We start from the raw sequence: 26,932 nt of genomic DNA, 5'->3' as shown, positions 1-26,932 counted from the left end.
CTAAAGTCCCATTACTGGCGCTGGGCCAACGCCCCAGCCAGTCAGCAAACCCATTACTGCCACAGTGCCAGTGTCACAGCCAATCAGATGTTCTGTCACTGAGCCCATGCCAATGTCCCTGCTACAGATTGCTTTCCTTAAACCCCGCAGGGAGAGGGAAAATAAACAAAATAACATGAAAAAAAAATCTCCTGACTTGTGTTTAAGAACACTGTGGGAAAGTAAGTGTAGCTCAAAAAAATACGGGTCTCTCCAGAATCAAAACATTGACCTTACACCTTGCACATTACTTAGAGGTATGACTCTATACCTCTATTATTAATAATAATACTCAGTGTGTGATGTTTATTAATGTATAATTATGAAGGTAAATGCATATTAAGAATGCTTCCCACTCCATGGCTCCAAGATTGAATCTTAGCCTCCAGCTCATGGGGGTCTGCCTCTCCCTGACTCCATTTTGAGAAAGTGAAATCACATGTATGTGAATGGAAAGGAGCCCCGTGTTGGTGAATGTAGGGCGTAATCAAGGCGGAAATGTGGGCTGGATTGCATCTAATCAGGCTGGCCGTGGAGGCGGCGAGGGGACCAGCACAGTGGGGCGCGCCTTAGCGGAGAGCGGGGGCACGCCAGGGGTCAGCGGCCTTCATCTCTCTCCAACAAAGGGGCTTAATTCAGTGTAAAATTGGGTTTGAGTCGGTGAAACTTCTGATAGAGCGTGCCCTTTTGTTTCTGGCTGTGGGCAGCTGAGAGAGGATGCCACACGGACACACACACACACGCACACACACTCACTACAGCCAGCCAAGTCCTGAAAGAGAAGAGAGGTAATTCAATTGGCCACTCACAGAGCCATCTGAGGCCCTTGTCTATCTTTTTCCTTCATTGCACCTCCTTCCCTCTCCTCTCTCTCTCTCTCTCCCTCTCTCTCCCTCTCCCTCTCTCTCTCTCTCTCCCCTCTCTCTCTCTCTCTCTCTCTCTCCCTCTCTCTCTCTCTCCCTCTCCTCTCTCTCTCTCTCCCTCTCTCTCTCTCTTTCTCTCTCTCTATCTGTCTCTCCCTGCCCACTGGAGACCAGCCACCCCTCCACCCCACTCACACACACACACACACACACACATACACTCGGAGCATTCTCATAGGCAGTGAGATTCTGTTTTCTCTGTGTCCTCTTCCCTGGATTTGGGGTCAGAGTTTTTTTTTATCTTTTCTGCTGATTCCAGAGAGAAATTCTCACAGCAAACAGACAGGTCAGTCGGCAGAAAATCCATGAGGCATCCTTGACCTGAAGACTTTTTAGTAAAAGAGGAGGGGGCGGAGCCTTCCGCGCCTCTTTCACTCAATCCGGGGGCGAAACAAAGAGGGGGGGGGTCATAAATGGGGAGCGTCTCTGAAACGTCTAAATTTCAATTTTATTTGCGTCCCTCTTTATTCACCCTTCAGAAGCTGGTCAGAGAGAACCTGCCTGGTTCTGGCTTTTGTTTCTCTTCCCTATTCAAGTCCCGTATCAAAGCCGACGTTTTGTTTTTCCATGCGAAAGTGAACAGCTCAGCAGAAATAGATGTGAAGATCTCCTTTGCAAGCCAGGTTTGGTTCACTTTAGATTGCCTGTGTAGCAGTTCTACCGTCCTGCACAGGGGGTTATTTTGAACACCAGGCCTGAGATTAACGATTTGGAATTTTTAAATTCGATGTGCTAAACGGTTTTGCAGTTTGTGGCCGGTCCGTTTATCGAATCAAACTTTTGCCTCTCAGCACACCCCAGTTTCTTGGTGAATTCCACTTTCAGTCGCTGAATGCCAAAACAGGCAAATTTAATTCTAAATGCGGTTCTGGGATTGATTTTTGAATCCACAATTCCAGTCTGGTTTAGACGTCAAATCGGTGGTGGAAATTACCGCTAACTCCTGGAACTTAATTTAGCAGGTGCTGCATCAATACGGCCTAGGTCATTATCCAGGCGATATTAGTTTGGATTGATCCAGGCCCATTGCAGTCTCTGTTGGAAAGAACCATCTACGCTCGCAGACAGAAGGACTGGATGTAACCTCTGATTTCCTTGTTGTATCCTTGTTGTATATTTCCTTGTTCCACTCATTGACCTTCATCATCATCATCATCACCATCATCATCATCACCATCATCATCATCGTCATCATCATCATCATCAACATCATTTTTTTGTCATTAGAGTGTAGGAGCTCATCAGGAAAGCTCAGGAGTGAGGGAAGTAGGGAGGATTAAGGAATGAAAGAGAGACGAGGGAGCGAGAAACGTAAAATGGATGAGAAAAGGAGATGGAGAGAGGGGAAAGGAGGGTAGGGGAGGGTGAAAGGAAGAGTGGGGGGGGGGGGGCAGCGTTCTCTGGGACTCAGTGTGATAAGCAGAGGAGGGCTCTTCAGGTCCCCGCTGCAGCGGGTCGTTACCGCAGTCTGAAGAGTAATTGGCTGGGAAGGGTTGCTTAGGTGCACAATCGAACGAGGGGGAGAGAGGGGGCCGGGGGGCGGGGCTCTCTGGGGAGGGAGGGGCCTCCAGGCCGATGCAGCTCATGCGGGCACTGGGGTCGTTAATCTAACTCCATTAATTGCATCAAGATGCAAGTGTGGAAACTCAGCGAGGCCTGGCACTTCATTAAGGGCTCACGCTGAAAGGGAAAAAAAAATCAAAAATAAAATGCATAATTAACCTTCAGAGTTCAGAAATCTTCACTGCTCCGCCCTCCGCCCCCCTCTCTCTTGTTTAAATGACGTCTCAATGAGCGGATTGCTCTGTTTGGGTCCCCTCCTTGCCTGTTTCTATGCCTGCCCTGCATGTGACCTACAGCTGTGTTTTGTAGGGGTGAATCCACCCCCCCTCCCCTCTCCTGGGAACAAGCTTTCAGTGTGAGAGGGAGCAAAATGCTTACATTCCAAATGTGGTCTTGGTTGTGCAGCTCAGGACTGACATTTACTCACCATGTATGTGTCTACAAACATATTGATTTGTATATTTACTTATTTATCTGTTTAAATACTTGTTTGGTGGGGGAATGGGGAGGGGGGGGTGGGAAAAGGGTTAGCATTAAAAATGAGGGATTGTCTCCTGGGTCATTGGTTTCATTCTCCATTGTTCTGCATCGTGGCTCCTCGGAGACCTGACCTGTCAAATATGGACTCCTAACCCCTACACCTCACAGAGCAGATGTGATTACCCAGCCCCTGAAACACACACACACACACATGCACACACACATGCACACTGCCCGGTCTCTGTGTCAGCCCTCTGGTCAGAGAATTGTTTTGTCGATGTTTGGAAAGGTCCCTCACTCTCAGAAGGGTAATGACTCCTGGGCAGGAGGAGAGAAGTGACTCATGAAATTGAGCTGAGACTCAGTCAGCCCCACGCCTCCCTCCACAGAGAGCTCGGCTGCTCACCTGCCCTGACCTCACCTGCCCTGACCTCACCCGCAGAGTCACGTCCTGGCGTAACCTGGGCAGCCGCTGCTCTGACTCGCTGTGAGGTTCGCTGTCCTGACTCACCTGGGGAGTCCCAGCTCTGACTCACGACGCTCATTAGAAAATTTCACCCAGTGAAATTGTGAAGTAGCTCTCATATGTAAGGGAGCTTCTATCGGATAAACTTTCACTTTCACATCCCAGTTAGACCAGAAAGGGTGCCGTTTCATCAATCTGTCACTCAGCCTACAGCCCTGCCCCTGCCAACGATGACCACTGCCTTATGGGAACTGACTCCATATTTGAGAGGGACAAAGCGGGAAGCTGAATTAGGGATACAGCCAGGGTGATACTGTGTCTGCAGACCCCCGTGGACCACCCCTGCCTCTGAAACAGTCCCCAAAACTGGCAGTATGGGTACTTATTGAGTGTGCAAACACCCCCCCCTCCCCATCCCGTGAAACCATCCCCTCAGAAAAACCGCAGCCCTTTGGCAAAGGCGGCTGGTGTCTGGATCGATTAGTTAGCCTTTACCATCCCCACGCCTGACTCCCCAGCAGCTGATCCGTCCCAGATAAACAAAGATAATCAACCCTGGACCGAAATGACAGCCAGAGCAGCGATCGAAGCTCTCTCCCGCCATGTCAGACAAGACCGTTACAGGAAGGCCTGTCAGCTGTGAGTTTCCTGAAGGGCGCTGTGAAACAAGGGGACGTTCGTGTATATCCCTGCGTGACTTGCAAACGCTAACCTGCACAGAGGTGCTATCCTTTTACTCTGCTTACTGTGTCAGGCACATAAAGGAAGACGGAGCTGTTTGCTGATTTTTTTAGGGGGGGGGGCAGTGACAAAATAATGGTCAGTTGGCACATTTGAGGAGTCTGAGCTTTCGATCATATGAGCCTGAATCTGTGAGGATTTACAGTCGATCGATGCATTTTTTTTTCTTCAGTTTTCATGTTTGATTTGTGTAGCGCATTGTCTGCATTCTCCCCATCGATCCCCCCCCCCCGCTGCCCACATCAACACAAAGAGAGGGCAGGTGAGGGCTCCTCTTCTCTCCCTGTGTTAATAGGTGCCTCTCTCTATCTACTGCTCCCCTCCCGCTCAGCATCTCTCTAATGCTCCTCTTTTCCCTCTCCCTCACTGTCTCAGTCCCCTTCTCTCTCTCTACCTATCACACTATCCCTCTCTCTGACTTTATTTCTCTCTCTCTCTCTCTCTGACTGTCTCTCTCTATGACTCTTTCTCTTGTTCTTTCTCCCCTTCTGTCTCTCCCCTTCTGTCTCTCTTTCTTTCACTCCCCCCCACTCTCTCTCTTTTTTTCCTCTTCTCTCTATCTCTTCCTCCCGCCCCCCCCTCTTTCTCTCTCTCCCCCTCACTCTCTCTTTCTCCTCTTCTCTCTATCTCTTCCTCCCCCCCCCTCTTTCTCTCTCTCCCCCTCACTCTCTCTTTCTCCTCTTCTCTCTATCTCTTCCTCCCGCCCCCCCCCCCCCCTTTCTCTCTCTCCCCCTCACTCTCTCTTTCTCCTCTTCTCTCTATCTCTTCCTCCCGGCCCCCCCCCCCCTTTCTCTCTCTCCCCCTCACTCTCTCTCTCTTTCTCCTCTTCTCTCTACCTCTTCCTCCCGACCTCTCCCCTCTCTCTTTCTTTCTGTCTGTCTCTCCCCCCCAGGCCTCTCTCTTTCTCTCTCCCCCCCCTGCAGAAGGCGGGGAGTTCTCCTCTCTCCGCTCGGCGTATCTCTCTGTGTGGGGTGATGTAATCCCGCTGTCTTCCCAACAGGAATTCCAATGTTCTCGTGTTCCGGCTGGGGGGGCAGGAAGGCTGGCGGCTGTGGCGATAAACAGGCCGATAATGCGCCGCAGACACCCCGCCCATGGTGCCGCGGGGTGGGGGGGGGGGGGTACACAGCACCCCCCCTCCCTCACGCGCAGCGCCCCTCTCAGGACAGCTGTGGGTAATCACATTACGGCATGCATCTGCGCGCGACTGCGGCGGGAAACCCCGCGCGCTCGCGGTCGCGGTCGCTGCCGCGCTGCCGTCTCCCCCCGAGGCGGGGATCGCGTGCGGAGCGCTGGCCTGATAGTGGCGTCTCGCCTCTTTGCCTCCAGATCTTTTGATCTCCAGACAGACGTTTCGATCATAACTCTCCCTGCAACGTTCTGGTGCCAATACCACCTACGAGGGAAAGGGCTAAACGGCCAACTGGATGATGATTTGAGAAAGGAGAAATATTACCTTACTGGGCACAAATGTTTATCTTTGAATTACTGAAGGTAATTAACATATTAACACTCGACTGCCCTTCTAACCTGTGCTGGTGACGTACCCGTGTTAGTTATCCAAACCAAGAAATGGCTCAGCCTCCCATGTGTCTGGAAAGCTCTGCTGTTTGAGAAACAATTCCAAATAATTGGAAGTTAATACACCACCCTGACCTTTCATGTTTTGTACCTGTATGCATCTCTACATTCTGTCTTCAAACTGATGTGATGCACCACCGAATATGCTTTTTGTTTTTTTTTTTCCTCCTGAATTCTGAAGCAGCGGGTTCTTCTGGCCCGGGAGGTGCTGCTCGGTCCTGGCGAGGGTGTGGTGTCTGTCCTCCCGATCACGCTGATCACAGATGTGATTGATTCAGCTAATCGTTGTTTGTGATTCTGCCGGTTTGGCGTCTCTCTGCGCGGCTCTGAGAGCGTTAGTGCTTTAACGAGGACTGGGATTTTCACCCGAGTCGCGAGGCCCCAGTTCCGCGAGTGTCTCTGGGCAAAGTGCGCCGGCGCCAGCCGGCATCAGGCATTCAGAGCGACACACCCTGAGCCTGACGCAGCTCAGTGTGTGGAATGAGAGTGCGTAACTCACAGGGAGGGGACGTCACTTGGGGGAAACGTGCTCACTTCGCCCCCCCACCCCACCCCCACCCCCTCCCGTCTGCCGTTGGTGGGCCTCTCAGAATCTGCCACATGTGGGATGTAGGAATGTTTCATCTCCTTTTTCCCCCCCCTCCTCTTCGATCTTCCCTGGGACCCTCCATCCCTCCATTCATAAACCCAGCCTTCCTGTTTTTTGTTTTTTTTGTTGTTGTTGTTTTTCCGGTTGCTGGGCAACCCGTCGTGTGTCCTCCCCCCCCCCCCCCCGTTGCAGTGGCGTCGCAGGTGTTTCTCCCTGCTCGCCTGTGGTTTAATTAGGTGCTCTGTTAAAGTTTAACACTCCGGCCTCGTCGTCAGGGAGATTTACGGCCCGTCGCTCTGAGAATGCGCCCCGGGCGCCGGCCACAGCAGGACGATGATGTCATCACATTCAGGTCCCCGGGGGACTGCCAGCCGCCCGCGTGCCGTGCCTGATGGGGGGGGTGTGGGAGGCTTTGACTGACAACAGCGGTGGCATATTTTAACTGCGTTCTTGCTTCCTCCATTTCCTCCAGATTCACCCTCCTTTTTAATATCCTGAGCTTGCTTTTCTCACAAGTGTGTCAAAACTCTGTGTGTGTGTGTGTGTGTGTGTGTGTGTGTGTGTGCGGTTCAGATTCAGTCTTGTTAATGCTTACTTTGTACCTTGCTTCACGAGCAAACAGAAACGAGGAACTTTCAGAAAATGCACAAATTTGTATCCAATGTTATCTTTAACTGCAGCTGTGAAATTTTTCACCTGTGTGAGTGAGAGACATAAGCTATAAGCCAAGTGTGGGCTGGGTTCACAATGTCTGCTGCACGAGTGACACTGTAATGTGATAGGACCATCTGAGCTGGCCATCGCTGTTCTCACCAGCCCCTTTTTATAAATAATAGATTTTCTCCTTTGTCTTTTTTCTCTTTCAGGGATTTTGAAGAAGGGATGAGGAAAGGAGGAGAGGAGGCCACAGAGAAGGAGTGAGAGGAGAGAGAAAGGAAAAAAGGAAATCACAGAGAGAGAGAGACAGAGAGGAAGAGAACGAGGAAGGGGCAGAGACAGGCGTACTGTGGAGGACAGGAAAGACTGGATGGTAACCGCCGCCGGCCCCCCCAGCTCCCCCAGAGATGGCCTCCAACTTCAACGACATCGTGAAGCAGGGTTACGTCCGCATGAGGAGCAGGAAGCTGGGGGTGAGTGGAGTACGCATCACTTCCTGTAACTGCCGTACGCCGCAGGCTGGGACCCTGACAAACCCCACTCCCTGCCCCCGAATCTTGAGCCGGCGGTTCTGAAGACGCAGGCTGTACTGAGTCCTGGTGGGACCGGCATTAGTTATCCGCGATCCAGGTCGCGAATGTGGGTCATATTTATAAAGCGCTCTAATTTTACCCACGCTGCTCTGGGAGCATTTGTCACAGCGGCCTCATTGACTCCGCATTAGCGGCGTGCGGGGGGTCACAGGGGACGTGGCTATCAGGGAGGGGCAGGTTTTGAGTGGCCGGTTCTGTGACCATCGTGGCTATACGGCAAGTAAACGCTTGTCTGTTGTGTTGGGGTAGTTTTTTCCCTCTGCCAGAGTGCTGTCAGACTGAAGGCCTGGTGAGTCTCTTAGGACCCTTTCTATTTGCAGGCAGTGTTAACACAGATTTTCTATTTATTAACCAGATAGTCAGCTCTGTGGATTTCACACTGAAAGTTCTGTTTGCCGTTGTTGCCATTGTGAAGCTGCCCGTGTTCTGATTGGCTGGCTGCTTATGAACATGCTAAAGTAGAACATGTTCTGATTGGCTGGCTGCTTATGAACATTCTAAAATGGAACATGTTCTGATTGGCTGGCTGCTTACGAACATTCTAGAATGGAACACCCACAGTCAGCACAGGTACTACAGGAACCTCCAGTTAGAAACTGCGAGAGACGCTGGAGTTCCCGGTCATGCAGGATATCTGTGGTGTTTAGGCTGCGTCGGGAGGTCCGCACGGGAAGTCGGCTTTCTCGCAGGCTTTCTCGTAGACCTCATTACGGCAGAGCGACGCTCTGATCCTGGAGATGTGCTTGCCCTTGGTCCCCCCAGTAAAATCCCAGCTCATTGCGAGCGTGGAGCTTCAATCCTCTGTGACACATGGAGAATTATTGTCAGCTCTGTGTGTAAATCCTCCCAGAGACACGGAGCAGCGGCAGATTTGTACGGCTTATCTTGTTCTGTTACTGTTCCCTTTTCCCCCTCGGTCCCGCTGCCTGATCATGGCACACTGACTCCTGCATGGTCCTGCTACCAGCTCCCGCGTTCATCCCGGGTTCTGGTCCCCTGATCCGGGGCCTGGTTCTGTTTTGAGCTGGCCTGCGTTACGGACTGGGGATGGGGAGGGACAGAAACCGCTTCCTGTTACTGAATATTTCAGCTTCTCCCTGCATCTGAGTCCCGAATAACCCATAAACCTGCCTCTGTCACGTCCCCGACGCCCCCCTCCCAGTGGCCGTAATTATTCGGGGGATTTTTGTTTCTGACACGGGGATAAGGCTCAGTTTCAGCTCGCTCTCCCGTGGAGAAAGCGCGCAGTCAGCGGGACCGCGGTTGCCGTGGTACCGGGGGGGATGCTTCACCCTGCTCCCCGGGGAGTAAACAGCAGAACACCTGAGAGTGATTTATGGAGTCTCCGCTTCCTCGCTCTGCTTCTCCTCCTCTCCCTTTTCTATCTCTGTCCCTCCACAGCTGTTCACTCCAGTTCGGCTTTCAGACGTGCAAACGATGAGAATTATTGTGAATTAACGCGAACGCGTATCTCCAGCCTAAATGCGTTGGCTGTGTTCGCAGGGTTCTCTTCTCTCACACATTCACAGTGATGCTCACACCTTGTTGAGGGCTGTTCTCACAGTTTCAGAGGAGGCTGCTGTCAATTCGTCATTTGGCAACGTTTTTCGTGGTTCTGATGTTAAAAGCACACGCTATTCACAGATATTCTCAAGTGCTCTGATATTCAGCTGCTGTGCTCCCTGCGTGTGATATAGGTCTCTTTCTGGGAGATTCCTGATTGTGTAAGAGGACAGTCTGATGCTCTCTGCATTGTGATGTCAATGGATGGCCTTCTTTAGACCACGCCCCCTCAAGAATGACTATAACAAGCCAGCAAATCAGAGCACTCACAGCTCTCACAATGGCTGAGACGGAGCTTTCATTTTGAAATGCATTGAACTGAATGTAGTACTGTAGCTAGCTAGCTGACTAGCCGCTTTGATATTGTGTAAATGTGTTGAAGATGATCAGTTTGCACTTTTTTTATCATTGTTCTCTACCATCCTCTTCTTACGTCCCTGTGTGTAATGCCATTTTCCCACCTTGTTCTCTATCTCCCGCTCTCTCTACCTTCCCTCTCTCTCCAGCGCCTCTCCTGTTTGGCTCTGTCCCTCCCCTCTGCCCCCCCCCCCCCCCATCCCTGTTCCAGGGCATTAAAAGAATCCAGCCTGTCACCTCCATCATTTCGGCGCTGTAATTTGGGGCTGCAGAACCGTTGCCTCTGAATGGTTTAATGTTTCGTTCTCGCGCGTGAGCGTCACCTTGTATCTCTGAAATACCTGGCTGACTGGCAGAGCAGTAAGCCTCGCCATTCTTATTCCGCCTGCACGTCAGCCGCAGCGGCTGCTTCCAGCATTCATACTTTATCTGAGGCAAAACAAAGCTTTTCTCTGTGAGGGGAAACTTCAAAAGAGAGCGTTCTCTTTCGCCTATTCTGCCCCTCTCTCTTCCTCTCTTCCTCTCTCCCCTCTCTCCTCTCTCCTCTCGCTCTCTCCCCTCTCTCTCTCCTCTCTCCCTCCCTCTCTCTCTGTCTGTTTCCTGCTCTCTCTGCCTTTCTTCCCTGCTGCTGTGTGCTGAGTCAGAGGGCCCCCCCGCCTGGGTCGTCCGCAGCCGGGGGGGGTGTCGGGGGCTTGTGGAGTTTGAGGTGCAGGGAACAGTGTGGGGCGTCCCGGTGGGAGGCCTGTGAGGGAGGGGGCCCCTCTTTCATCAGAGAGGAGAGGAGAGGTACGGGGGGCTCGCACCCCCGGAGGGTGCCTCTTTGTAACCACTTCAGTGACGAGCGTGTGTGCGCACTCGCGTTTTCGGTGAGTGCAGAGTGCGTGTCTTCGCCCCGCTCCTCGGCTGGGTGTCCATGGTAGCTGACCTCCTGCTGTCTTCAAAGGTTACCCCGGCGCTTACTCCCCCCCTCCGAAACGCAGCTGAGCAAATCTCACTGTTTTCATTCAGACTGGGTTATTATATGAGCCCCTGTCCCAGTACGGGTACCATGAGAAAGCTGAGCACCCTGGTACCTTTGGCTTTATCGGCCAGCATTTTTACCCTCATCTCCCAGTCTGTCTGACTGAGGGGTGGAGCTCAGGGCTGTGACTGACATGGCTTCCCCTCTGACACAGTCTCGGCACAGTGCTGGCTGTGTTGACTGGCTTGCTTGCCACATCCTGTCCTGGCTGCGTTGTTCCTAATCAGCTGCCTAACGGTGACCTGCCAGCTGGCACTCCTGCCAAATCCTGCCCGTCCCACTGACCAACACCCCACCTGGCGTAGTGATGGGAAATTTGGTGGTGGGAGGTGGCAGGTCACCTCTATGCCCCGCCCACAGCCCACCTGATCTCCCTGGCAGTCAATGGCATGCTATAACCCCCCCACCCCCCGGCAACCGCCCTGGCAACCGCCCGCACCCCTCAGATCTGGAGGAGCTAATTAGCTCAGGGTGTCTCCTCACTCTCCTCCTGAGGTTCAATTAAAAAGCAAGGAACCCAATCAGGCTAATTAGCGCTTAGTTAACATTCGATTCCTGACTGCGTCCTGGTTCAGTGGCTCTCTGGGTAACATCCTAATTGCTCAGTTAGTCCGTCTTCTCAACTCCCCCGCCTCGCCCCCCCCTCATCCGCACCCCCCCCCCCCACCCCGTCCTCCGGACCGCACAGCGTTTCGTAACTGTGAGCAGGAACAGCTGTCCTGCGTTTGATGCTGATTTTGGCAGTGAAGCAGAGTGAGAGAGAGAGAGAGAGAACGAGAGAGAGGAAGAGAGAGATATCAGAAGACGGATAATTAGAATGCCTCTGTCTTCCTCTCTCGTCCTGCTTCTCTCTTCCGTCAGTAACCTCGCAGTTCTTAATTAAGCAGTCAGTCGCCATCCCCATTTTAATTACGCGGGGGGGGGGAGACGACACATCCTCCAGTTATTGATTTAGGAGTATTGGAGGTGCAGTGGTCTTCCAGTTCATTATTAATCAATGCTTGGGTGCCAGTTATTCTATAGTTCATCATTAACTCGGGGGGGGGGATTCTCAGCAGTTCTTTGTTTCTTGATGATGATGCTGGTGATGACGGTGACGATGATGATGATGACGACGCTGATGAAGATGATGTTGCTGGGGGCATGTGGGCCCGCACTCCAGGGCTTCGATGATGCGGGGTTGCAGCGGTGCTGAAAGTGCACTGATCACTGTTGCAGCTATGATCACCTCCGAGCATACAGTCCACAGCTGGCCTCAGGCTGGCGAATGTTACCACGGAAACCTTGGATGGCAGCAGAGGAGGGGGAGAGGAGAGAACAAGAATGGGAGGAGAAAATCAGACACGTTCCCCTTCTCCTCTCCAGAGTACGCCCTCTGGGCTGGCCGCTGTCACTCACATGGTCTCTGTCTCTGTCCTTCTGTTCTCTCTCTCTCTCTCTCACACCGTCTCTGTCTCTTTGTCTATCTCTCTCCTTGTTTCTCTCTTTCCCGCTGTCTGTCTTTCCCTGTCTCGCTGCTGCTCTCTCTCCCTGTTTCTCTCTGTACACCTGGTTTCGGCTCTTGCCCGATGATGCCAGGCTATGCAGCAAGGAGGTGAATGGGTGTGGGGGGGCGGGAGGGGTGGCAGGTAGAGATGGGTGTAGGTATGGATGGAGGGAAAAATTGATGGGGGGGGTGGAGCAGAGAGATGTGACTCTTTGATTCTCTCCCAGGGGGGCAGGTGTTCCAGAGAGGAGTAATTTGTGGCAGTAAGTGGGCCCCTGTGGGAGGTCCTGAGCTGCTGGGGACTCCTGTCACACTCCTGATTGCCATTTCGGCTGAACTAAATCAAAACCTGCACCCCACTCCTGCCCCGCCCTTTCTCACCCCCTTCATGTTCAAACCTCCATGTATTGGCACGATAGAATAAATAAGTGTTGCCAAAATCAACCCCCCCCCCGCCCCCACATCCTTTTCTTTTCATCCATGTGTGTTCTCTTGTCCTGCCTTCTTTCTCCCCGCCCTAGCCCCTTGACCCCGTTCTTCCCTACCTCTTTCTCTCTTCCTCTCTTTTGCTTTCACCCCTCCTCTTTCTCATTCACACTCTCTCTCTTTCCCTCTCCTTCTATTTCTCTCACAGTCTCTCTCTTTCCCTCTCCTTCTCTTTCTCTCACACTCTCTTTCTTTCCCTCTCTTTCTCTCTCACCCTCCCTCTCTTTCCCTCTCCTTCTCTCTCACCCTCCCTCTCTTTCCCTCTCTTTCTCTCTCACACTCCCTCTCTTTCCCTCTCCTTCTCTCTCACCCTCCCTCTCTTTCTCTCTCACACTCTCTATCTTTCCCTCTCTTTCTCTCTCACCCTCCCTCTCTTTCCCTCTCCTTCTCTCTCATCCTCCTTCTCTCCCTCCGCGGTCTCTTCCATCCCCTCTCCTTGGGTGAAGTGGCAGATTTAGCAGCCTTCGGGCTGGATTATCGTAATCCCACACACTCTTCGAGGGTGAATCTCTGAGCACCTCTAGCGCTCAGTCACTTGCCCTCATTAGCCTTAACGGCTGATCCCATTGCCTAACGGCAGGATGCAGGATCCCGGCTCCAAGCTCAGGGTCGCTGGTCTGAGGTTTACTGAGGTGGCAGATCAGGGAGGGGAGAGGGATGGATGGGAAAACACCCTCATGAGCGTCACAAACTCACGCTCGCTTGATCTGTGGTTATCCGGTGACACGCGCTCGACAGCATGACTGCGGGGACAATGGATGGTGTGCTTCAGCTGGCTGTCTGTGGAGTTCTTCACACGGACTCATTATCTGCTATTATTGTACAGCTGGGTATTTACCAAGGCAATTCAGGCTAAGTACCCTGGCCCTGTGTGCAAGAGCAGTGACCCACCTAACACTCAAACTGGCAACCCCGGCATTACAAACTCTTACTCTTACCCTTACCACCGCTGCCACTCTGGAGGCAGTTGATATGGTGTTAAAGGAGAGTTAAAAATGGTTCTTTTCATTATATTCATATATGTATGCCAGTACACTTGCAGGTATAATATTTGACCAAAGAAGCTGTAGTTTGTATAGCGGGATGTATTCTCTATTGAGTAAGAGTTAGAAATGGGGTGATTTTGATAACATTTCTCATTCCTTGATTTGTCACACATTAAGTATGAACCATCTTGTCCTTGCATGTGTAATTGGAGCTGGAAAAGCAATCTTTCTGAGAAAAAAAAAAGAATCAAGTAGTTTCCTTGGGTTGACAGCCCAAGGTGGCAGAATGGTGCTGTGAATTATTAATTTTAATAAAGAAAACCGTACCCTGTAAAGCCTGCTGGAGGGAGAGGGACTGGGGTGGAGTGGAACCTGCAGGACCCTCTCCATACAGTGTCTGTCACAGATGCACATGTGTATGTTCTGCATATGTATTCTGTGTGTATGTGAGTTCTGTGTTGTGTGTGAATTTTGTGTGTGAGTGTGTGTGTGTGTGTGTGTGTGTGTGTGTGTGTGTTGGGGGGGGGGGGGGGGCTGCAGCACCGCAATTTGAACTTGTTGAGTGTTATTTACAGCTTTTATTTATGTTCCTACATGTATGCAGTGTCATAGAGAGTGCACTGATCTGATGTGTGTGTGTGTATGTGTGCAGAATGCATGGTTTTCTGGTCTGCATAGGGAGGGAGGTGTCCATCACCCGTTGCTTTAATGCACGGAGAGGTCAGACCGTGCTTGTGTTGTCATATAAATATTTCTCATATCGATTTCACAGTGATCCCACAGTTAAAATGCCCGCATTAGTCTAAGTGTCTGTTGATGGAACATTTGAATAATGAATGCAAGTTGCCGCCAGGTACTTAAGCTACCAATAAATAACTGATATAAACCATATGCCCATTAATGGATTTTACATCTGTGTAGGTTTTAGAGTATGTGTGAAGACACGTGTGCAAACGTGTATGTATGTCTGTGTCTGCCTGTAAATGTGAATGCACATGTATGTGTTGTTGCTTGTGTGTGTATGGGTGTGTGTTTGCTTGTGTGTCTGTGTGTGAGTGTGTGCCTGTGCGTGCATTTGCGTGCGTGTGCGTGCGTGTGTGTTTGGAGGACGGGGCTGGAATGGTAATTAAACAGTTCCAGTCCAATTCTGCAGGGGTGCGGCGAGGTCCTGCCTCAGCAACCCAAACAAACAAGCCGGCAGGCTGGGGGGGGTAAGCCGGGAAGCAGGCCCGGCGGATCGATACCGCTCATTTCACAGCACCGCTAATATCCGTGGCCTTGTCTCTCCCAAATCCAGCCCCCTCTCACACACTCACGCAGGTGCCAGCCATGAGAGAATGCAAACCATGAACTCCTTCTCACCTGCAGCCAGGGTCAGGCTCCGATCGAACGCTCAGCGTGTAAAACTCAAGCTCATCTAAACACCAGGAGGCAGGGGGCAGTGTGTTTTCTCTCAGGTGTGTGTGTGTGTGTGTGTGTGTGTGTGTGTGTGTGTGTGTGTGTGTGTGTGTGTGTGTGTGTGTGCGCGTGCGCGTGCGCATGCGTGTGCGTGTGTGTGTGTGTGTGTTTTCTCTCAGGTGTGTGTGTGCGTGTGTGTGTGTGTGTGTGTGTGTGTGTGTGTTTTCTCTCAGGTGTATGTGTGCGTGTGCGTGTGCGTATGTGTGTGTGTGTGTGTGTGTGTTTTCTCTCAGGTGTGTGTGTGCATGTGTGTGTGTGTGTGTGTGCGCGTGTGTGCGTGTGTGTGTGTGTGTGTGTGTAGGAGAGGGGCATTAAGACTCTGTAGACACACACATAACGAGACCATGCCATTACAGTGAGGCCCCATACAGAGCAGGGTCTCTGTTTTGCTCCTGTGGCAGCACGGCCGATTTGAAATGCATTAGGCGCCTCGCTCCCGGTCGTTTGGGTTCAGGGCCCGGTGCCCTCTTTCAGGGGGACAAAAAGCCCCAGTAATTGGCGGTGGCCACAGTTGATTGCCCGGCATGTGTCCCTTGTCCTTGGCGGTGGCGCATTTAATTGCAGACAGTCTCAGCTGATTGCCCGGCGAGTGCCTCTCGTCCTTGCTGTTGCCGTGTTTAATTGGTCACAGCGGCCGCTGATTGCCCGCTGTTCCGCCGCGTGTCCGCCGCGATCGATGCCTGGAGACGATTGGCCACACGAGTCACGTGACCCACAGGGGGGAGTGTTCTGATTGGCTGGCTGAGGAGAGAAAAGGACGCCTGTCCTTGCACTTGGGTCATTATCGGAGATGAGGTGACATGCTTCCATTGTCAGTGTGGGTGCCCTGACTGATGGAAGAGTTATATGAAATACTGCAGAAATGAAATAAGGCAGAGTTAGTGATTTCAGCTTTTATCCCTGTTTCTGAGTCACTGGAGTTTATTAATAATAATAACTGTAATTATAGTCATAATTATAATAATAATAATTTACAGGTGTTTGTTCAATTAACATTCCTTCTTATCTCTGACTAGCAAATAAATGCAGAATTTACTTTATTTCAGACATATTTCTTTTGATTTGCATTATGTGATCACCAACCTGTGCGTGTGAGGAATAACAGTAATGCTTGTATTTCATTGTGGGTCAGGGCTGAGTACAAGTGACAGCAGAATCCAGGCTTTGTGTTCTCCCCATGATTTCCCAGCATGCCTCAGTGTTTGTGCCGTTGTTGGAGTGATGGGCTCCTGAGGACCGCAGCGTTTGAGCCAAGATGGAGGCCATGTGAGCGGGCATACAGGAACAGTCGCCAGAAAAGCCCACAGTGCACGGTTATGAATGAACATGCCCGCAAAGCAGACCTGAGGCTATATCAGCAGGAGGCAGGGCCGGATTCAGTCATGACATCACAAAGATAGATCAGGATGGAGCTGTAGAATATTCTGGAGTCAGATGAATGGGAACGCAGTCCCTTACTGTCACAGAGCTGCCCAGCTCCTGCCCCGCCCTGGCAGAGCAGCAGTATCTAACTTCATTTATTCCCTTGTTCTGATAACGGAGATTAATCTCCTGCACTTTTTCCCCCTCTTACTCCTGCCCCTGCTCTAAATAAGACAGATTGCGCTTTTAATTGCGGATTTGCTTTTCTCCTACGAGCCTTTGATTTAATTGTACAGTACCTAAGTAATGCCGTGCAGGTATTTGATTTGGGTTCCCTGTGAGAATAAATGGCGTGATTGGTATTGATCTGCCATTACGGCGGGCCTGATGGCACAGGAAGTGCGCTTTCGAAATGCTGGCAGGAGCGTTCGTTATGCGCCAATTAGGAAATGGCGAGCGAGGGTTGGGGGGGGGGGGGGGGGGGCTACACTATATGAGATCCAATACAGTATAATCACTCAGAGAGAAGGACGGAGAAGCAATTTGAAGGCATCGGTTTGTTTAATCTGGGCCTCTGTTGCATGGGCTGGAAGAGGAGTCAATAGCTGTGTGTGTGTGTGTGTGTGTGGGGGGGGGTAGAGGTGCGCATGTGTGCGTGTGTGGGGGCGGGTAGAAGCGCGTGTGTGTGTGTGTGGGGGGGGGGGGATAGAGGCGCGCGCGCGTGTGTGTGTGTGTGTAGGAGGGGTGAGAGTGTGTGTGTGTGTGTGTAGGAGGGGTGTGAGTGTGCTTTGGGGGTGGGTAGAGGCGCGCGCGTGTGTGTGTGGGAGGGGGGGGTGTAGAGGGGTGTGAGTGTGCTTTGGGGGTGGGTAGAGGCGCGCGTGTGTGTGTGTGGGGGGGGGGGGGGGTGTAGAGGGGTGTGTGTGTGTGTGTGTAGGAGGGGTGTGAGCGTGCTTTGGGGGTGGGTGGGTGGGTGTGCATGCGTGTAGGTCTTGTGTGCTCATGTGATTCTGAGCTGTCAGTGCGGCGCTGTATGTCTGCCTGGAAGCTAAGCAGGTGAAATAGCGCTGTAGACCTGTGCTATGAATGCATATGTACCCCCCCCTTCCCCTCTCTGAGCCCTCCTTCCTCTGTCAGCAGTGACATTTCCAGAAGCCCTCAGGGGCTGCAGAGACCACAGGGTCAGAGGTTAACATTGTTATTGCAAGCCTCCACTAGCTCAGCACAAAGGTCAATCTCTCTCTCTGTCTGTCTTCCTTTCTCTCTCTGTCTGTCTGTCCACGTCTCACTCTTTCTCTCCCTCTTCTTCCCTGTCTGCCCCCCCCCTCTCTCTCTCATTCTCTCCCCCCCCCCTCTCTCACTCTCTCGCTCTCTCTCTCTCTCTCTCCCTCTCTCTCTCACACTATCTCTCTCCCTACCTGTCCCTCTCTCTGTTCCTTTCTCTGCATCTGCCTCGGTCTCCCTCTCTCTCTCTCTCTCCCTCTCTCTCTCTTTCTGCATCTCCCTCTCTCTCTCTCCTGCATCTCTCTCTCTACCTCTCTCTCCCTCTCTCTCTCTCTCTCCCTCTCTCTCTCACACTGTCTCTCTCCCTCCCTGTCCCTCTCTCTGTTCCTTTCTCTGCATCTGCCTCGGTCTCCCTCTCTCCCTCTCTCTCTCTTTCTGCATCTCCCTCTCTCACTCTCCTGCATCTCTCTCTCTCCTGCATCTCTCTCTCTCCCTCTCCACAGACAGGCCTAATTACGGGGCTCCAGAGTCAGTTTGTCCAGCGAGGCCTGAAAGCTCCCGGCCTTCAGCACTGACAGGAAAGGGGAGGAGGAGGAGGAGGAGGAATAGTCTCGCTGCAGACAGGCAGAATGATCCTGTGGGATCGCGCTCGTGGGGGGTGACGTCCCTAACCCTGGCCCCAAATTTATTTGTGGAGGCTGGCTGGAAGGACATTGCACCCGGGGACGAGATGGCTTGGCCTTTTTTGGGCAGATCTGCAGCCTCCCTCTGTGTGGAGGAAGGGACAGGAGGATGAGGCCAGGGCAGTGCCTCCAAAAGCTAGCGCCAGTGTACACCCTGCGCACCTGAGCCATTGAGCCAAGCGATTGTGACTCGAATTGCTCAGGCAAGGTCTTAATGGCACATAGAGTGGTATACATCTGCTGAATGCAATATCTTCCACTGTGTGATGAAGTGTGTGGCTGTGGGTGTGCGTGCATGTTTGTGTGTGTGTGTGTGTGTGCGTGTGCGTGTGCTTGTGCATATGGGTGTGTGTGTGTGTGTGTGTGTGCACTCTCTCATATTAAATGTGGAGTTTAATTCCAGGCAAACCCCTGTGTGGCAGATTTGTAGAGCTCGTAGTGATGAAATGCTGTGTGTTCCTATAGAGGGTGTTTCCTTTGAAGGTTCAAAGTGGAATTTTAATTAAAATGTTGGCTCTGCCCTGCTACGTTTTCACTCTCCTTCTGTGTTTTTCCTGTTTCTTGTTTCCGTGCACAAGGGCTTTGCACAGGCTGGCCACGTTTTCGCATCTGCTTGAATTTACTGCTTGGATTGGACCTTGGTTTGTGATTGGGTGTTGTGTGGGGAGCGGAGGACAATCCTGTCTCTCAGGCTGCGAAGAGCAGCTTATCCATCGGAACGGGGCTTAGAGGGATCGATCCGCCTTAATTCTGCCAATGTCAATACCTGGGTGAGAACGCCCCGAGACGCCACCCAATAAGACTATTAATTCATCATTTTTTTGGGGCGTCAGAGAACTCCTGCCCTCGTGTTCCTCTTCAACGGGGCAGGGGGTGTTTCTCTGTTCAGTCTCACTGAGGGGCAGTGAGTTTGGAAGGTTTTACCACACGGCACGAGAAATCTTGCTGAATAATCACCATCAATCTCAGTGCGCATGGGGGATAATTCCGACTGTCCTTGAGCTCTATCAGTGGGGGGGGGGGCGCACCGGGAGGACACTGGCGGCTGGGTGGAGGGTGGGGGGGGGGGGGGGGGGGGGGGATTCAGAGGGTGTGAGCTAACTGGAGCAGGTGCAGGTTCAGGTTTAGGTTTCCCTGGCAACATGAGGAGGGCTGGGGGGGGGCATCTTTGAAGGGCATTATGAACACAAATAAAAAAGGGCTGCTCTTTCATCTGAGAGGAGAAAAGAGTGAACGAGGAGAAAGGGGGAGAAAGACAGAGGGAAGTGCAGCAGAGTTCCGGAACGTCCACGAGCGCGTCGCCGCGGCAACAGAACATCAGCTCACATTCCGCAGTCGGATTCGCCGTCACTCCTCCCAGACAGCCAGCTCATGCTGCCTCTTTATGCCAAATCTTAGGCATGAGAAAACTGTCCTGTTTGCAATATTCAGGTGGTGTGTGTGTGTGTGTGTGTGTGTGTGTGTGTGTGTGTGTGTGTGTGTGTGTGTGTGCGTGCGTGCGTGTGTGTGTGCGTGTGTGCGTGTGCGTGTGCGTGTGCGTGTGTGTGTGTGTGTGCGTGTGTGTGTGTGTGTGTGTGTGTGTGCGTGTGTGTGTGTGTGTTTCTCTCGCACTCTTTCTCTCCAGACCAGCCATTGGTCGCCTGCTGTCATGCATGAGCTGACAAGTGTCTGTATGTCAATGAAAGGGTGACTGACAGCTGTGAGAGCTGGGTGTTGCTGACAGGTCTGTGGACTGTGGCGAGTATGACGTTGAGAGAGGAAGGACTGGACTGTGTTTCACCCCTGTGATTGCAGGCTGCTGTGTGTGTGTGTGAATGCTTACTACCACTTAAAGGAATTTCTCATGTCCTAAAACTCTTTCCTACTAAACTAAAAAAGAAATGTAATGTAATGGTTTGATACACTCGTTATCTCTACCAGCTAGCTGGTACCTTGTCTGGCCAACCACTGAAACCTGGTCATGCAGCACTTCTAATATTGTTGACTCCTTATGGTTTTTTGCTTGTGTTGCACTCTGCCTCACTTGTAGGTCAGTTTGGATAAAAGCTTCTGCCAAATGAGCAAATGTAAATGTAAATGTAAATGAATGCACTGAACGGTTGTGTTGCGTTTCTCTGTTGCAGATCTACCGCCGATGCTGGCTGGTGTTTAAGAAATCCTCCAGCAAGGGCCCCCGCAGACTGGAGAAGTATCCTGACGAGAAGTCGGCCTACATCAGGGCGTGTCCCAAGGTACCCTGCCTGTCACCCTGCCTGCTCCCAGTATTAATCAGAAACAAATCACTGAATAAATTACACATTTCATCTGCCAAGCGCCTCTACCCCACACAAGGCACTGTGCAGAACAAGATAAAATACAACGACATAGTTTATGACTACAGAGATACAGTAACGCTGGAGAAACCCTATGGGAAAGTTGCACATAATCAGGTGATCATGGTCCCTGATGAGGGGGTTGCCAGTTTAAATCAGGAAGATGAGGTGAACTGGCGCTGGTACTGAAATCCGTGCTGAAACATCGTGGCAGAGAGCAGCGTTCGGGTGGTATTAGCGCTCTCGTCTCTGAGAGACCCTTCATGCCTGTCCGGGGGAATTCACGCACCAGCGAATGAGAGAGAGGCTGCTGTGTCTCACATCAAAGGGGATTCTGGGATTGGAAATTCCCCCCACATCCACACGCGCGCACACACACACTCAAGCACATCTGTCTGAGCCTCATCGATGTGCTGCCCCCCCCCACCTCACCCCCCCACTATCCTCAGCTCTTCTGCATGACTCTGGGACTCTCATCTCGGTTCTTTCAACATCCCCCCCCCCCCCCACCTCCAGCCTGTCTGTTTCTCTCTTTTTCTCTGTCCCTTTGCATCCCTATGTTTTCCGAACCTAAGGACCCCCCCCCCCCCGCACCTGTACTCACATTGACCTCTCTTTGACCACACTGTGACCCCCCCCTGCCCCCCACAAGGTGACAGAGATCAGCAATGTCAAGAATGTGACAAGACTCCCACGGGACACCAAGAGACAGGCGGTGGCCATCGTCTTCACCGATGACACATCCCGCACCTTCACCTGTGACTCAGGTGCGCTTTGGCCTGGGGCGGGGGGGCGGGGTGGGGGGGGGTGGGGAGCTCAGTGAATCACCTGTCTCACAGACATGCACCTGTGCTGGTATTGCACTTAGGTCTGTCTTTAAAATGACTTAAATCAAAACTAATTCAGGCTACAGAATTAGTAAACCAAACTGGGTCACACCACCTCACACAATCTGAGCAAGTGCTGTTTCAAAGCAAACATGCCCAGTGTTGAATTCATTCTGAATGCATTCATGCATCTTGTTACTTTAAATAGCTCTTGCGTTGTGTCTTTAATTCATCACAATTAACACATAGCAGTGTTTCATTCATACACTGTTAGCAAGCTAGGCTTCATACATTTTATAAGTTTCATGTTGTTGATCCTCTGTTACAGCTTCAGAAAGAACTGGTGTATCACTTAAATAATTTTCATATATTGCATTATGGGTATATCAATAGGTAGTTCATTTATAGTTTAGGTACAACATTAAACCGCTACATCTTACTAGATTGATCTGAACAACAGTATGTATGAGCGGGAGGAGCCCTGTCTTCCTTTCTTCCTGTTTCTGCATCCTCACTTCCTGTTTCCTCTCAGAGCTGGAGGCGGAGGAGTGGTTCAAGACCTTGTCAATCGAGTGTTTGGGAACCCGGCTCAATGACATCAGTCTGGGGGAGCCGGACCTGCTGGCTGCGGGGGTACAGTGTGAGCACACAGGTGAGACTCCGCCCCCTGCTTAGACTCTGCCCAGCTGATGGGGCAGTTATACTGATTCCACTAACTATATGTGCCTCTGACGTGGTGGTGAACTGACACCTGGATCTGTAAAATGGCCGCTGTGCCTTGGAGACTTACAGGCGTTTGTGAGCTGAGGGCTGTCTGTGAGACTGACACCTGTTTCTGTAGGCTGGCGGCTGTGCCTCTGAAAGTGACACCTGTTCCTGTGAGATTTACACCTGTGTCTGTGAAGTGACAGCTGTACCGCTGAGATTTGCACGCGTTCGTGAGATCGGGGCTGAGTTTGAGAGATTGACGCCTGTCCCTCAGAGATTGACGCCTGTCCCTCAGAGATTGACACCTGTCCCTCGGAAATTGACGCCTGTACCCCTCTTCTCTGGCAGAGCGCTTCAACGTGTTCCTGCTTCCCTGTCCCAACCTGGACATCTACGGAGAGTGCATGATGCAGATAACCCACGAGAACATCTACCTGTGGGACATCCACAACCCCCGCACCAAGCTGGTCACCTGGCCGCTCTGCTCCCTGCGCCGCTACGGTCGGGACGCCACCCGCTTCACCTTTGAGGCCGGCAGGTGAGGGGGGGGGGGGGGGGGGCAGGGTGGCATGAGGGGGGGGGGGGGGGGCAGAGAGGGCACTGAACTGAAGGATTGGGAGACACAAAGAGGGACATACTGGGCACTGAGAGGCAAAGAGGAAAAGGACGAGGACACGTTTCGGGAGGGGGAAGGACAGGCCATGGGACAGGAGGGACCGCCATACACAGAGAGCGTACAGTTTCCTGTATTTTAGCGATGATCCCGTCAGAGGTGCAGTGGTTACAGAAGGGGTGCTTTTTCCCCTCTGTGTGTGAGATATACGGTGCAAACTGTGTCTAAACTGCTCTCTGAGGGAGACGGGCAGACAGACATAGGATTGGGTCCGTGGGGAGATTGAGTCAATAGATTACATGATTGCATGAATTTCATTTCTTATCTGCGCCTGTGGTTTTCATCCTCAGTCAGTGAAGACAGGACAATTCAATGTGATTGCAGGGTATATCTCAAAGGGCAGAGATGGGCCTGCCCCTGATGGTTGATGGTAGTGCTATGCTGCCCTCCAGTGGCTGTAATGGTGTAGTACAGGATGGTAATAGGGCCTTCAGTTCACACAGTTTAGAGAGAGATCTGCTTCGCTACTGTGCTGTTGTTAGGTTCATGATAATCATTTACAATTACTGGATGTTTCAGAAGTAACAGCATGGCCCTAGAGCACACTTGTGTGTTTAATTGTTTCACAGTGAGTGCGTGTGTGACTGTGTGTGTGTGTGTATTTGTTTCACAGCGAGTATATGTGTGTGTGTGTGTGTGTATTTGTTTCACAGCGAGTGTGTGTGTGTGTGTTGCAGGATGTGTGACAGTGGAGAGGGCCTGTACACCTTCCAGACCCGCGAGGGAGAGCAGATCTATCAGAGAGTGCACTCAGCCACCCTCGCCATCGCCGAGCAGCACAAGAGAGCTCTGATGGAGCTGGAGAAAAGCAGCAGGGTGAGACACACACACACACACACACACACACTCACACACACACACACACAGACACACACGCACACACACACACACTCACACACACACACACACACACGCACGCACACACACACACGCACACACAAACGCACGCACACACACACACTCACACACACACACGCGCGCGCACACACATACACACGCGCGCACACGCACACAGACACACGCTTACATGCTCACTGATGCAGGCATGTGGCAGTGGCCTCTGTGAGGATGATGATGATAATGGTGAGGATGATGATGATGCTGGTGCAGATGGATGAAGGTGGAATGCTCACTGGGTCTCTCTCTCCCGGACAGTTGCTGTCGAAAGGCTCGGAAGCGGGGTCGTACCCCTGCACCCCCACAGCCATTCTGCCCCGCAGCGCTTTCTGGCACCACATCACGGGCACACAGGCCAGCCTGGACCCTGCCAACGGTACGAGGGGGGGTCGGGGGTCGGGGGCGAGGGAGGGCGAGGGGGACCCGCTGCTATGTCTGTCAAACACTGGCAGAGTTGAACCAGTGAAAACGCTTAGCGCCACCCTTTGAATGGTTGGTGAATCCTCTCTCAGACATTGCTGTGGTGTACAGCTCTCCTCAGTCTCCGATTTCTGCCACCTGCACAGGAATGATGATGGATGTCATTACACAAGTTTCATCTGTGTTCCATCTCTCTCCCTCTCTCCTTCCCCTCTCTCTCTTCCCTCTCTGTCTCTCTCTCTCTCTCTCTTCCCTCTCTCACCCCCCCCCCCCCCCTCAGGTGACGTGTTTGGCGGCTCTCAGACGGACCCCGACGCTGACCTGCTCCCCACACGGCTCCCCCCGGAGCGTCACAGCACGGTGCCGCTGCGTCAGAGCCGACACCCCCCCGGACACTTCCCTTCCTACCCCAGCCAATGAGGGGCGCTGCAGACACCCGCCCCTTTCCTTCCTCCCTCATCTCTCACCCACGCGTCTCCGCTGGCGCCTGGACTTCTTTTCCACACCCCCGTGGGCCCGTCAGGGGGACGGGGCGTGGGCGGGGGCCCCAAACCGCTGAGGGAGCACACACTCATGCCCTTCACCCGGAAGTGGGAGGAGCAGAGACAGACAACCGCCACACTCCCTACCCCCCCCCTCCCCCAAAGGAACTCCAACTCCCAGCAGCCCTCAGTAAGGAGGACAGAGGGAGGCAAGAAGAAGTCAGAGGGAAGTGAAGAGCACTGCGGCCCGCGGAGTTCCTGCTCCTCGTCTTTGCGCTGGGATTTGTTAGACAGCCGGACGCTTCGTTTTCCTGACTCTTCCTGCGTGCACCCCTTAGTGCATGTTCCTCAGAGAGGGCTATCACGACTGTGGAGGGTCTCTTTTTTTTGTAGTGGTCCCTCACAGAGGGCTGAGTTGTCCCCATTCGGGTTCCGCTCTTTGGGGTCAGGGATACCCTACCCTAACGCTCTACTACATGGACCCTCTTGTGTTGATGGAGTTCAATGTTTCGTTGCGGGGTCTGGAGTAGGAGTCTTCCCCCCCTTAGCAGAACACAGAAAAATAAAATAAAAAAAAAAGAAAAACATTGTGTGATTTCTGCCGCCACCCAGTAACCCATAGCCCACTGAGCTCTGCTGCATGAGTGTGGCGTGGCACACAGCCTGTGAACTCAACTCAACACGACACACAGAAGTGTGTAAGCGGGGAGGTTTCCCGTTTCCTCGAAAACGCACAGTGACCCAGTTTCTCCTGGCGAGTCTCCCATGTCAGAGGAAGGCAGGGCTCCTCTCGCACTCTTTCTCACAGAAGCGCTGTCCATTTTAATCCATTTCTCTCTCTCCTCTCTTTATGATGTCACTGACAGTGTGGCTCAGATGACTCAAGCTTCCCATCGCAAATCGAATTCCGTTCAGCTCGGCTGAATGGGCAATCGGGCGATGGGTTTGCTCGGCGTTTTGAGCAAGGAGAGCCACCATTGTCTGATTTGTTGCTTCTCCTGGTTTTTCTCATGCTGGGGTTTGTTTGGGACTGCAGATGGGACATTTCTGGGAGGTTTGTTTTGTCTCATTCATCCAATCAGAGGTCCTCAATGTTTAATATTTAAGTAATGCTAAGGGTTTGTAATGAGCTAGTGAAATGGGTGGGTGTGGTTTGTTGACTCCACCTCTTTTTACTGGAACTTTGAACCCTTGATCGTAGAAAGAGCGGGTTTTGTCAAGAGGCCCCTGCTCTTTGGACAGCGACCTGGAAGGAGAACCCTGGTACTGGAAGAAAGGACTGTGAGCCAGCACAGCTCAACTCAACTTTCAAATTTATCCTCCTCCTTTTAAAGGAACTTCCCACGTCTGAATGAGAAATGGCTTCATTTCAGAGTCTGATTTCCTAAAAATCCATTTGCATTCTCTGTCCAAACGCCAGTGTGACGATGATGAATATCACTGTTTGTTGGTGTTTGTTTCTTACCTTTGCATCGTGACTTTTTTTTTGTTTTTGAGAGTACGTCCGATTACCGACCCACATCGTTCTCGAAGTTACGTTTTGCACTCAGAAGTGATGATTTTTATTCAATCCATTTTAGACAACTCAGGAGAAAATAGTTCTTCTATCTGAAACATTGTCTTCTCGGTGTGACGTAGTCTGCTGGGCCGTTTGTAGGTGGAATACCAGAGGGGTTGAGGTGGGGCAGGTAGCTGTTCTGGGTACAAACACTTCTCTGATCTACCTGTCTGGGAGAACCTTCACACCAAATACGTTTTTTAGGGCTAAAGAGGGTGTTCCACTCTGACTGGGGCTGCAATATAGCGAGTGGTCTGTCCCGGGGCTACGAACCAATAGCCATCTGAAGCTGTAGGCCTCCTCCAGCTGCTTACCATTTAACACCATCCCTGCATTTCACTTAGGGGGTTAACACTGAAATGAGGAAGATCTATAATGGAGTTTTACACTCTGTCCAGTGAAAGAGTGAACAGTGCACTTATGGAATCGCACAAAGGATTAGGGGAGGGGTTTAGTGAATGACTGACAGGGCTGCTGTGACACACCTACTTGTAACCATGGGGTCGTTCACAAAGTTCCTGTCGATGGTCACTTTACTCCAAATTGAAGTCTTTTTTTTTTTTTTTTACATCATTAATGCATTATTCATTATTGATATTAATGCCACTTTCTGTATTTTTTTTTTTGCATAGATGTTTGTGATGGGGTAAAAAAAAAAAAAACTTTTCAGATGATTTTAATTGAAAATTTAAGAGGCAGAAAACGGTCTTTTTTGAGCCCACAGTCTGTACAAAGTTGATTTGCTGAGCTGGGGGGGGCTGGTTTCCATAGTGACGCCGTTGCTCTTTTGTGGTACAGAG

General features: G+C 51.7%; 1 protein-coding gene across 1 annotated transcript; it reads left to right on the top strand.

Annotated features, from left to right (window-relative positions):
• Positions 1-7,316: 7,316 nt before the first annotated feature.
• On the top strand, positions 7,317-26,724 carry dok4 (docking protein 4). Its single transcript, XM_036544601.1, has 8 exons — positions 7,317-7,512; positions 20,379-20,486; positions 21,220-21,334; positions 21,927-22,046; positions 22,451-22,640; positions 23,453-23,591; positions 23,931-24,048; positions 24,373-26,724. The coding sequence occupies exons 1-8, from the start codon at positions 7,447-7,449 to the stop codon at positions 24,510-24,512; spliced, it is 996 nt and encodes a 331-aa protein (XP_036400494.1). The 5' UTR covers positions 7,317-7,446; the 3' UTR covers positions 24,513-26,724.
• Positions 26,725-26,932: the final 208 nt, after the last annotated feature.

The sequence above is a fragment of the Megalops cyprinoides genome, chromosome 13 (assembly GCF_013368585.1).
Source record: "Megalops cyprinoides isolate fMegCyp1 chromosome 13, fMegCyp1.pri, whole genome shotgun sequence".
NCBI classification, from domain to species: Eukaryota; Metazoa; Chordata; class Actinopteri; order Elopiformes; family Megalopidae; genus Megalops; species Megalops cyprinoides.
Note: the sequence above shows the minus strand (reverse complement) of the source record. Positions and strands in the feature narration are given on the sequence as shown.

What these genes read in the sequence shown, in the direction of transcription:
- dok4 (XM_036544601.1), top strand. Translation starts at nt 7,447, where the DNA reads ATGGCCTCCAACTTCAACGACATCGTGAAGCAGGGTTACGTCCGCATG. An exon ending in TGAGGAGCAGGAAGCTGGGG is followed by an intron (nt 7,513 to 20,378) that starts GTGAGTGGAGTA and finishes TCTCTGTTGCAG; the next exon opens with ATCTACCGCCGATGCTGGCT. An exon ending in CACCTTCACCTGTGACTCAG is followed by an intron (nt 21,335 to 21,926) that starts GTGCGCTTTGGC and finishes GTTTCCTCTCAG; the next exon opens with AGCTGGAGGCGGAGGAGTGG.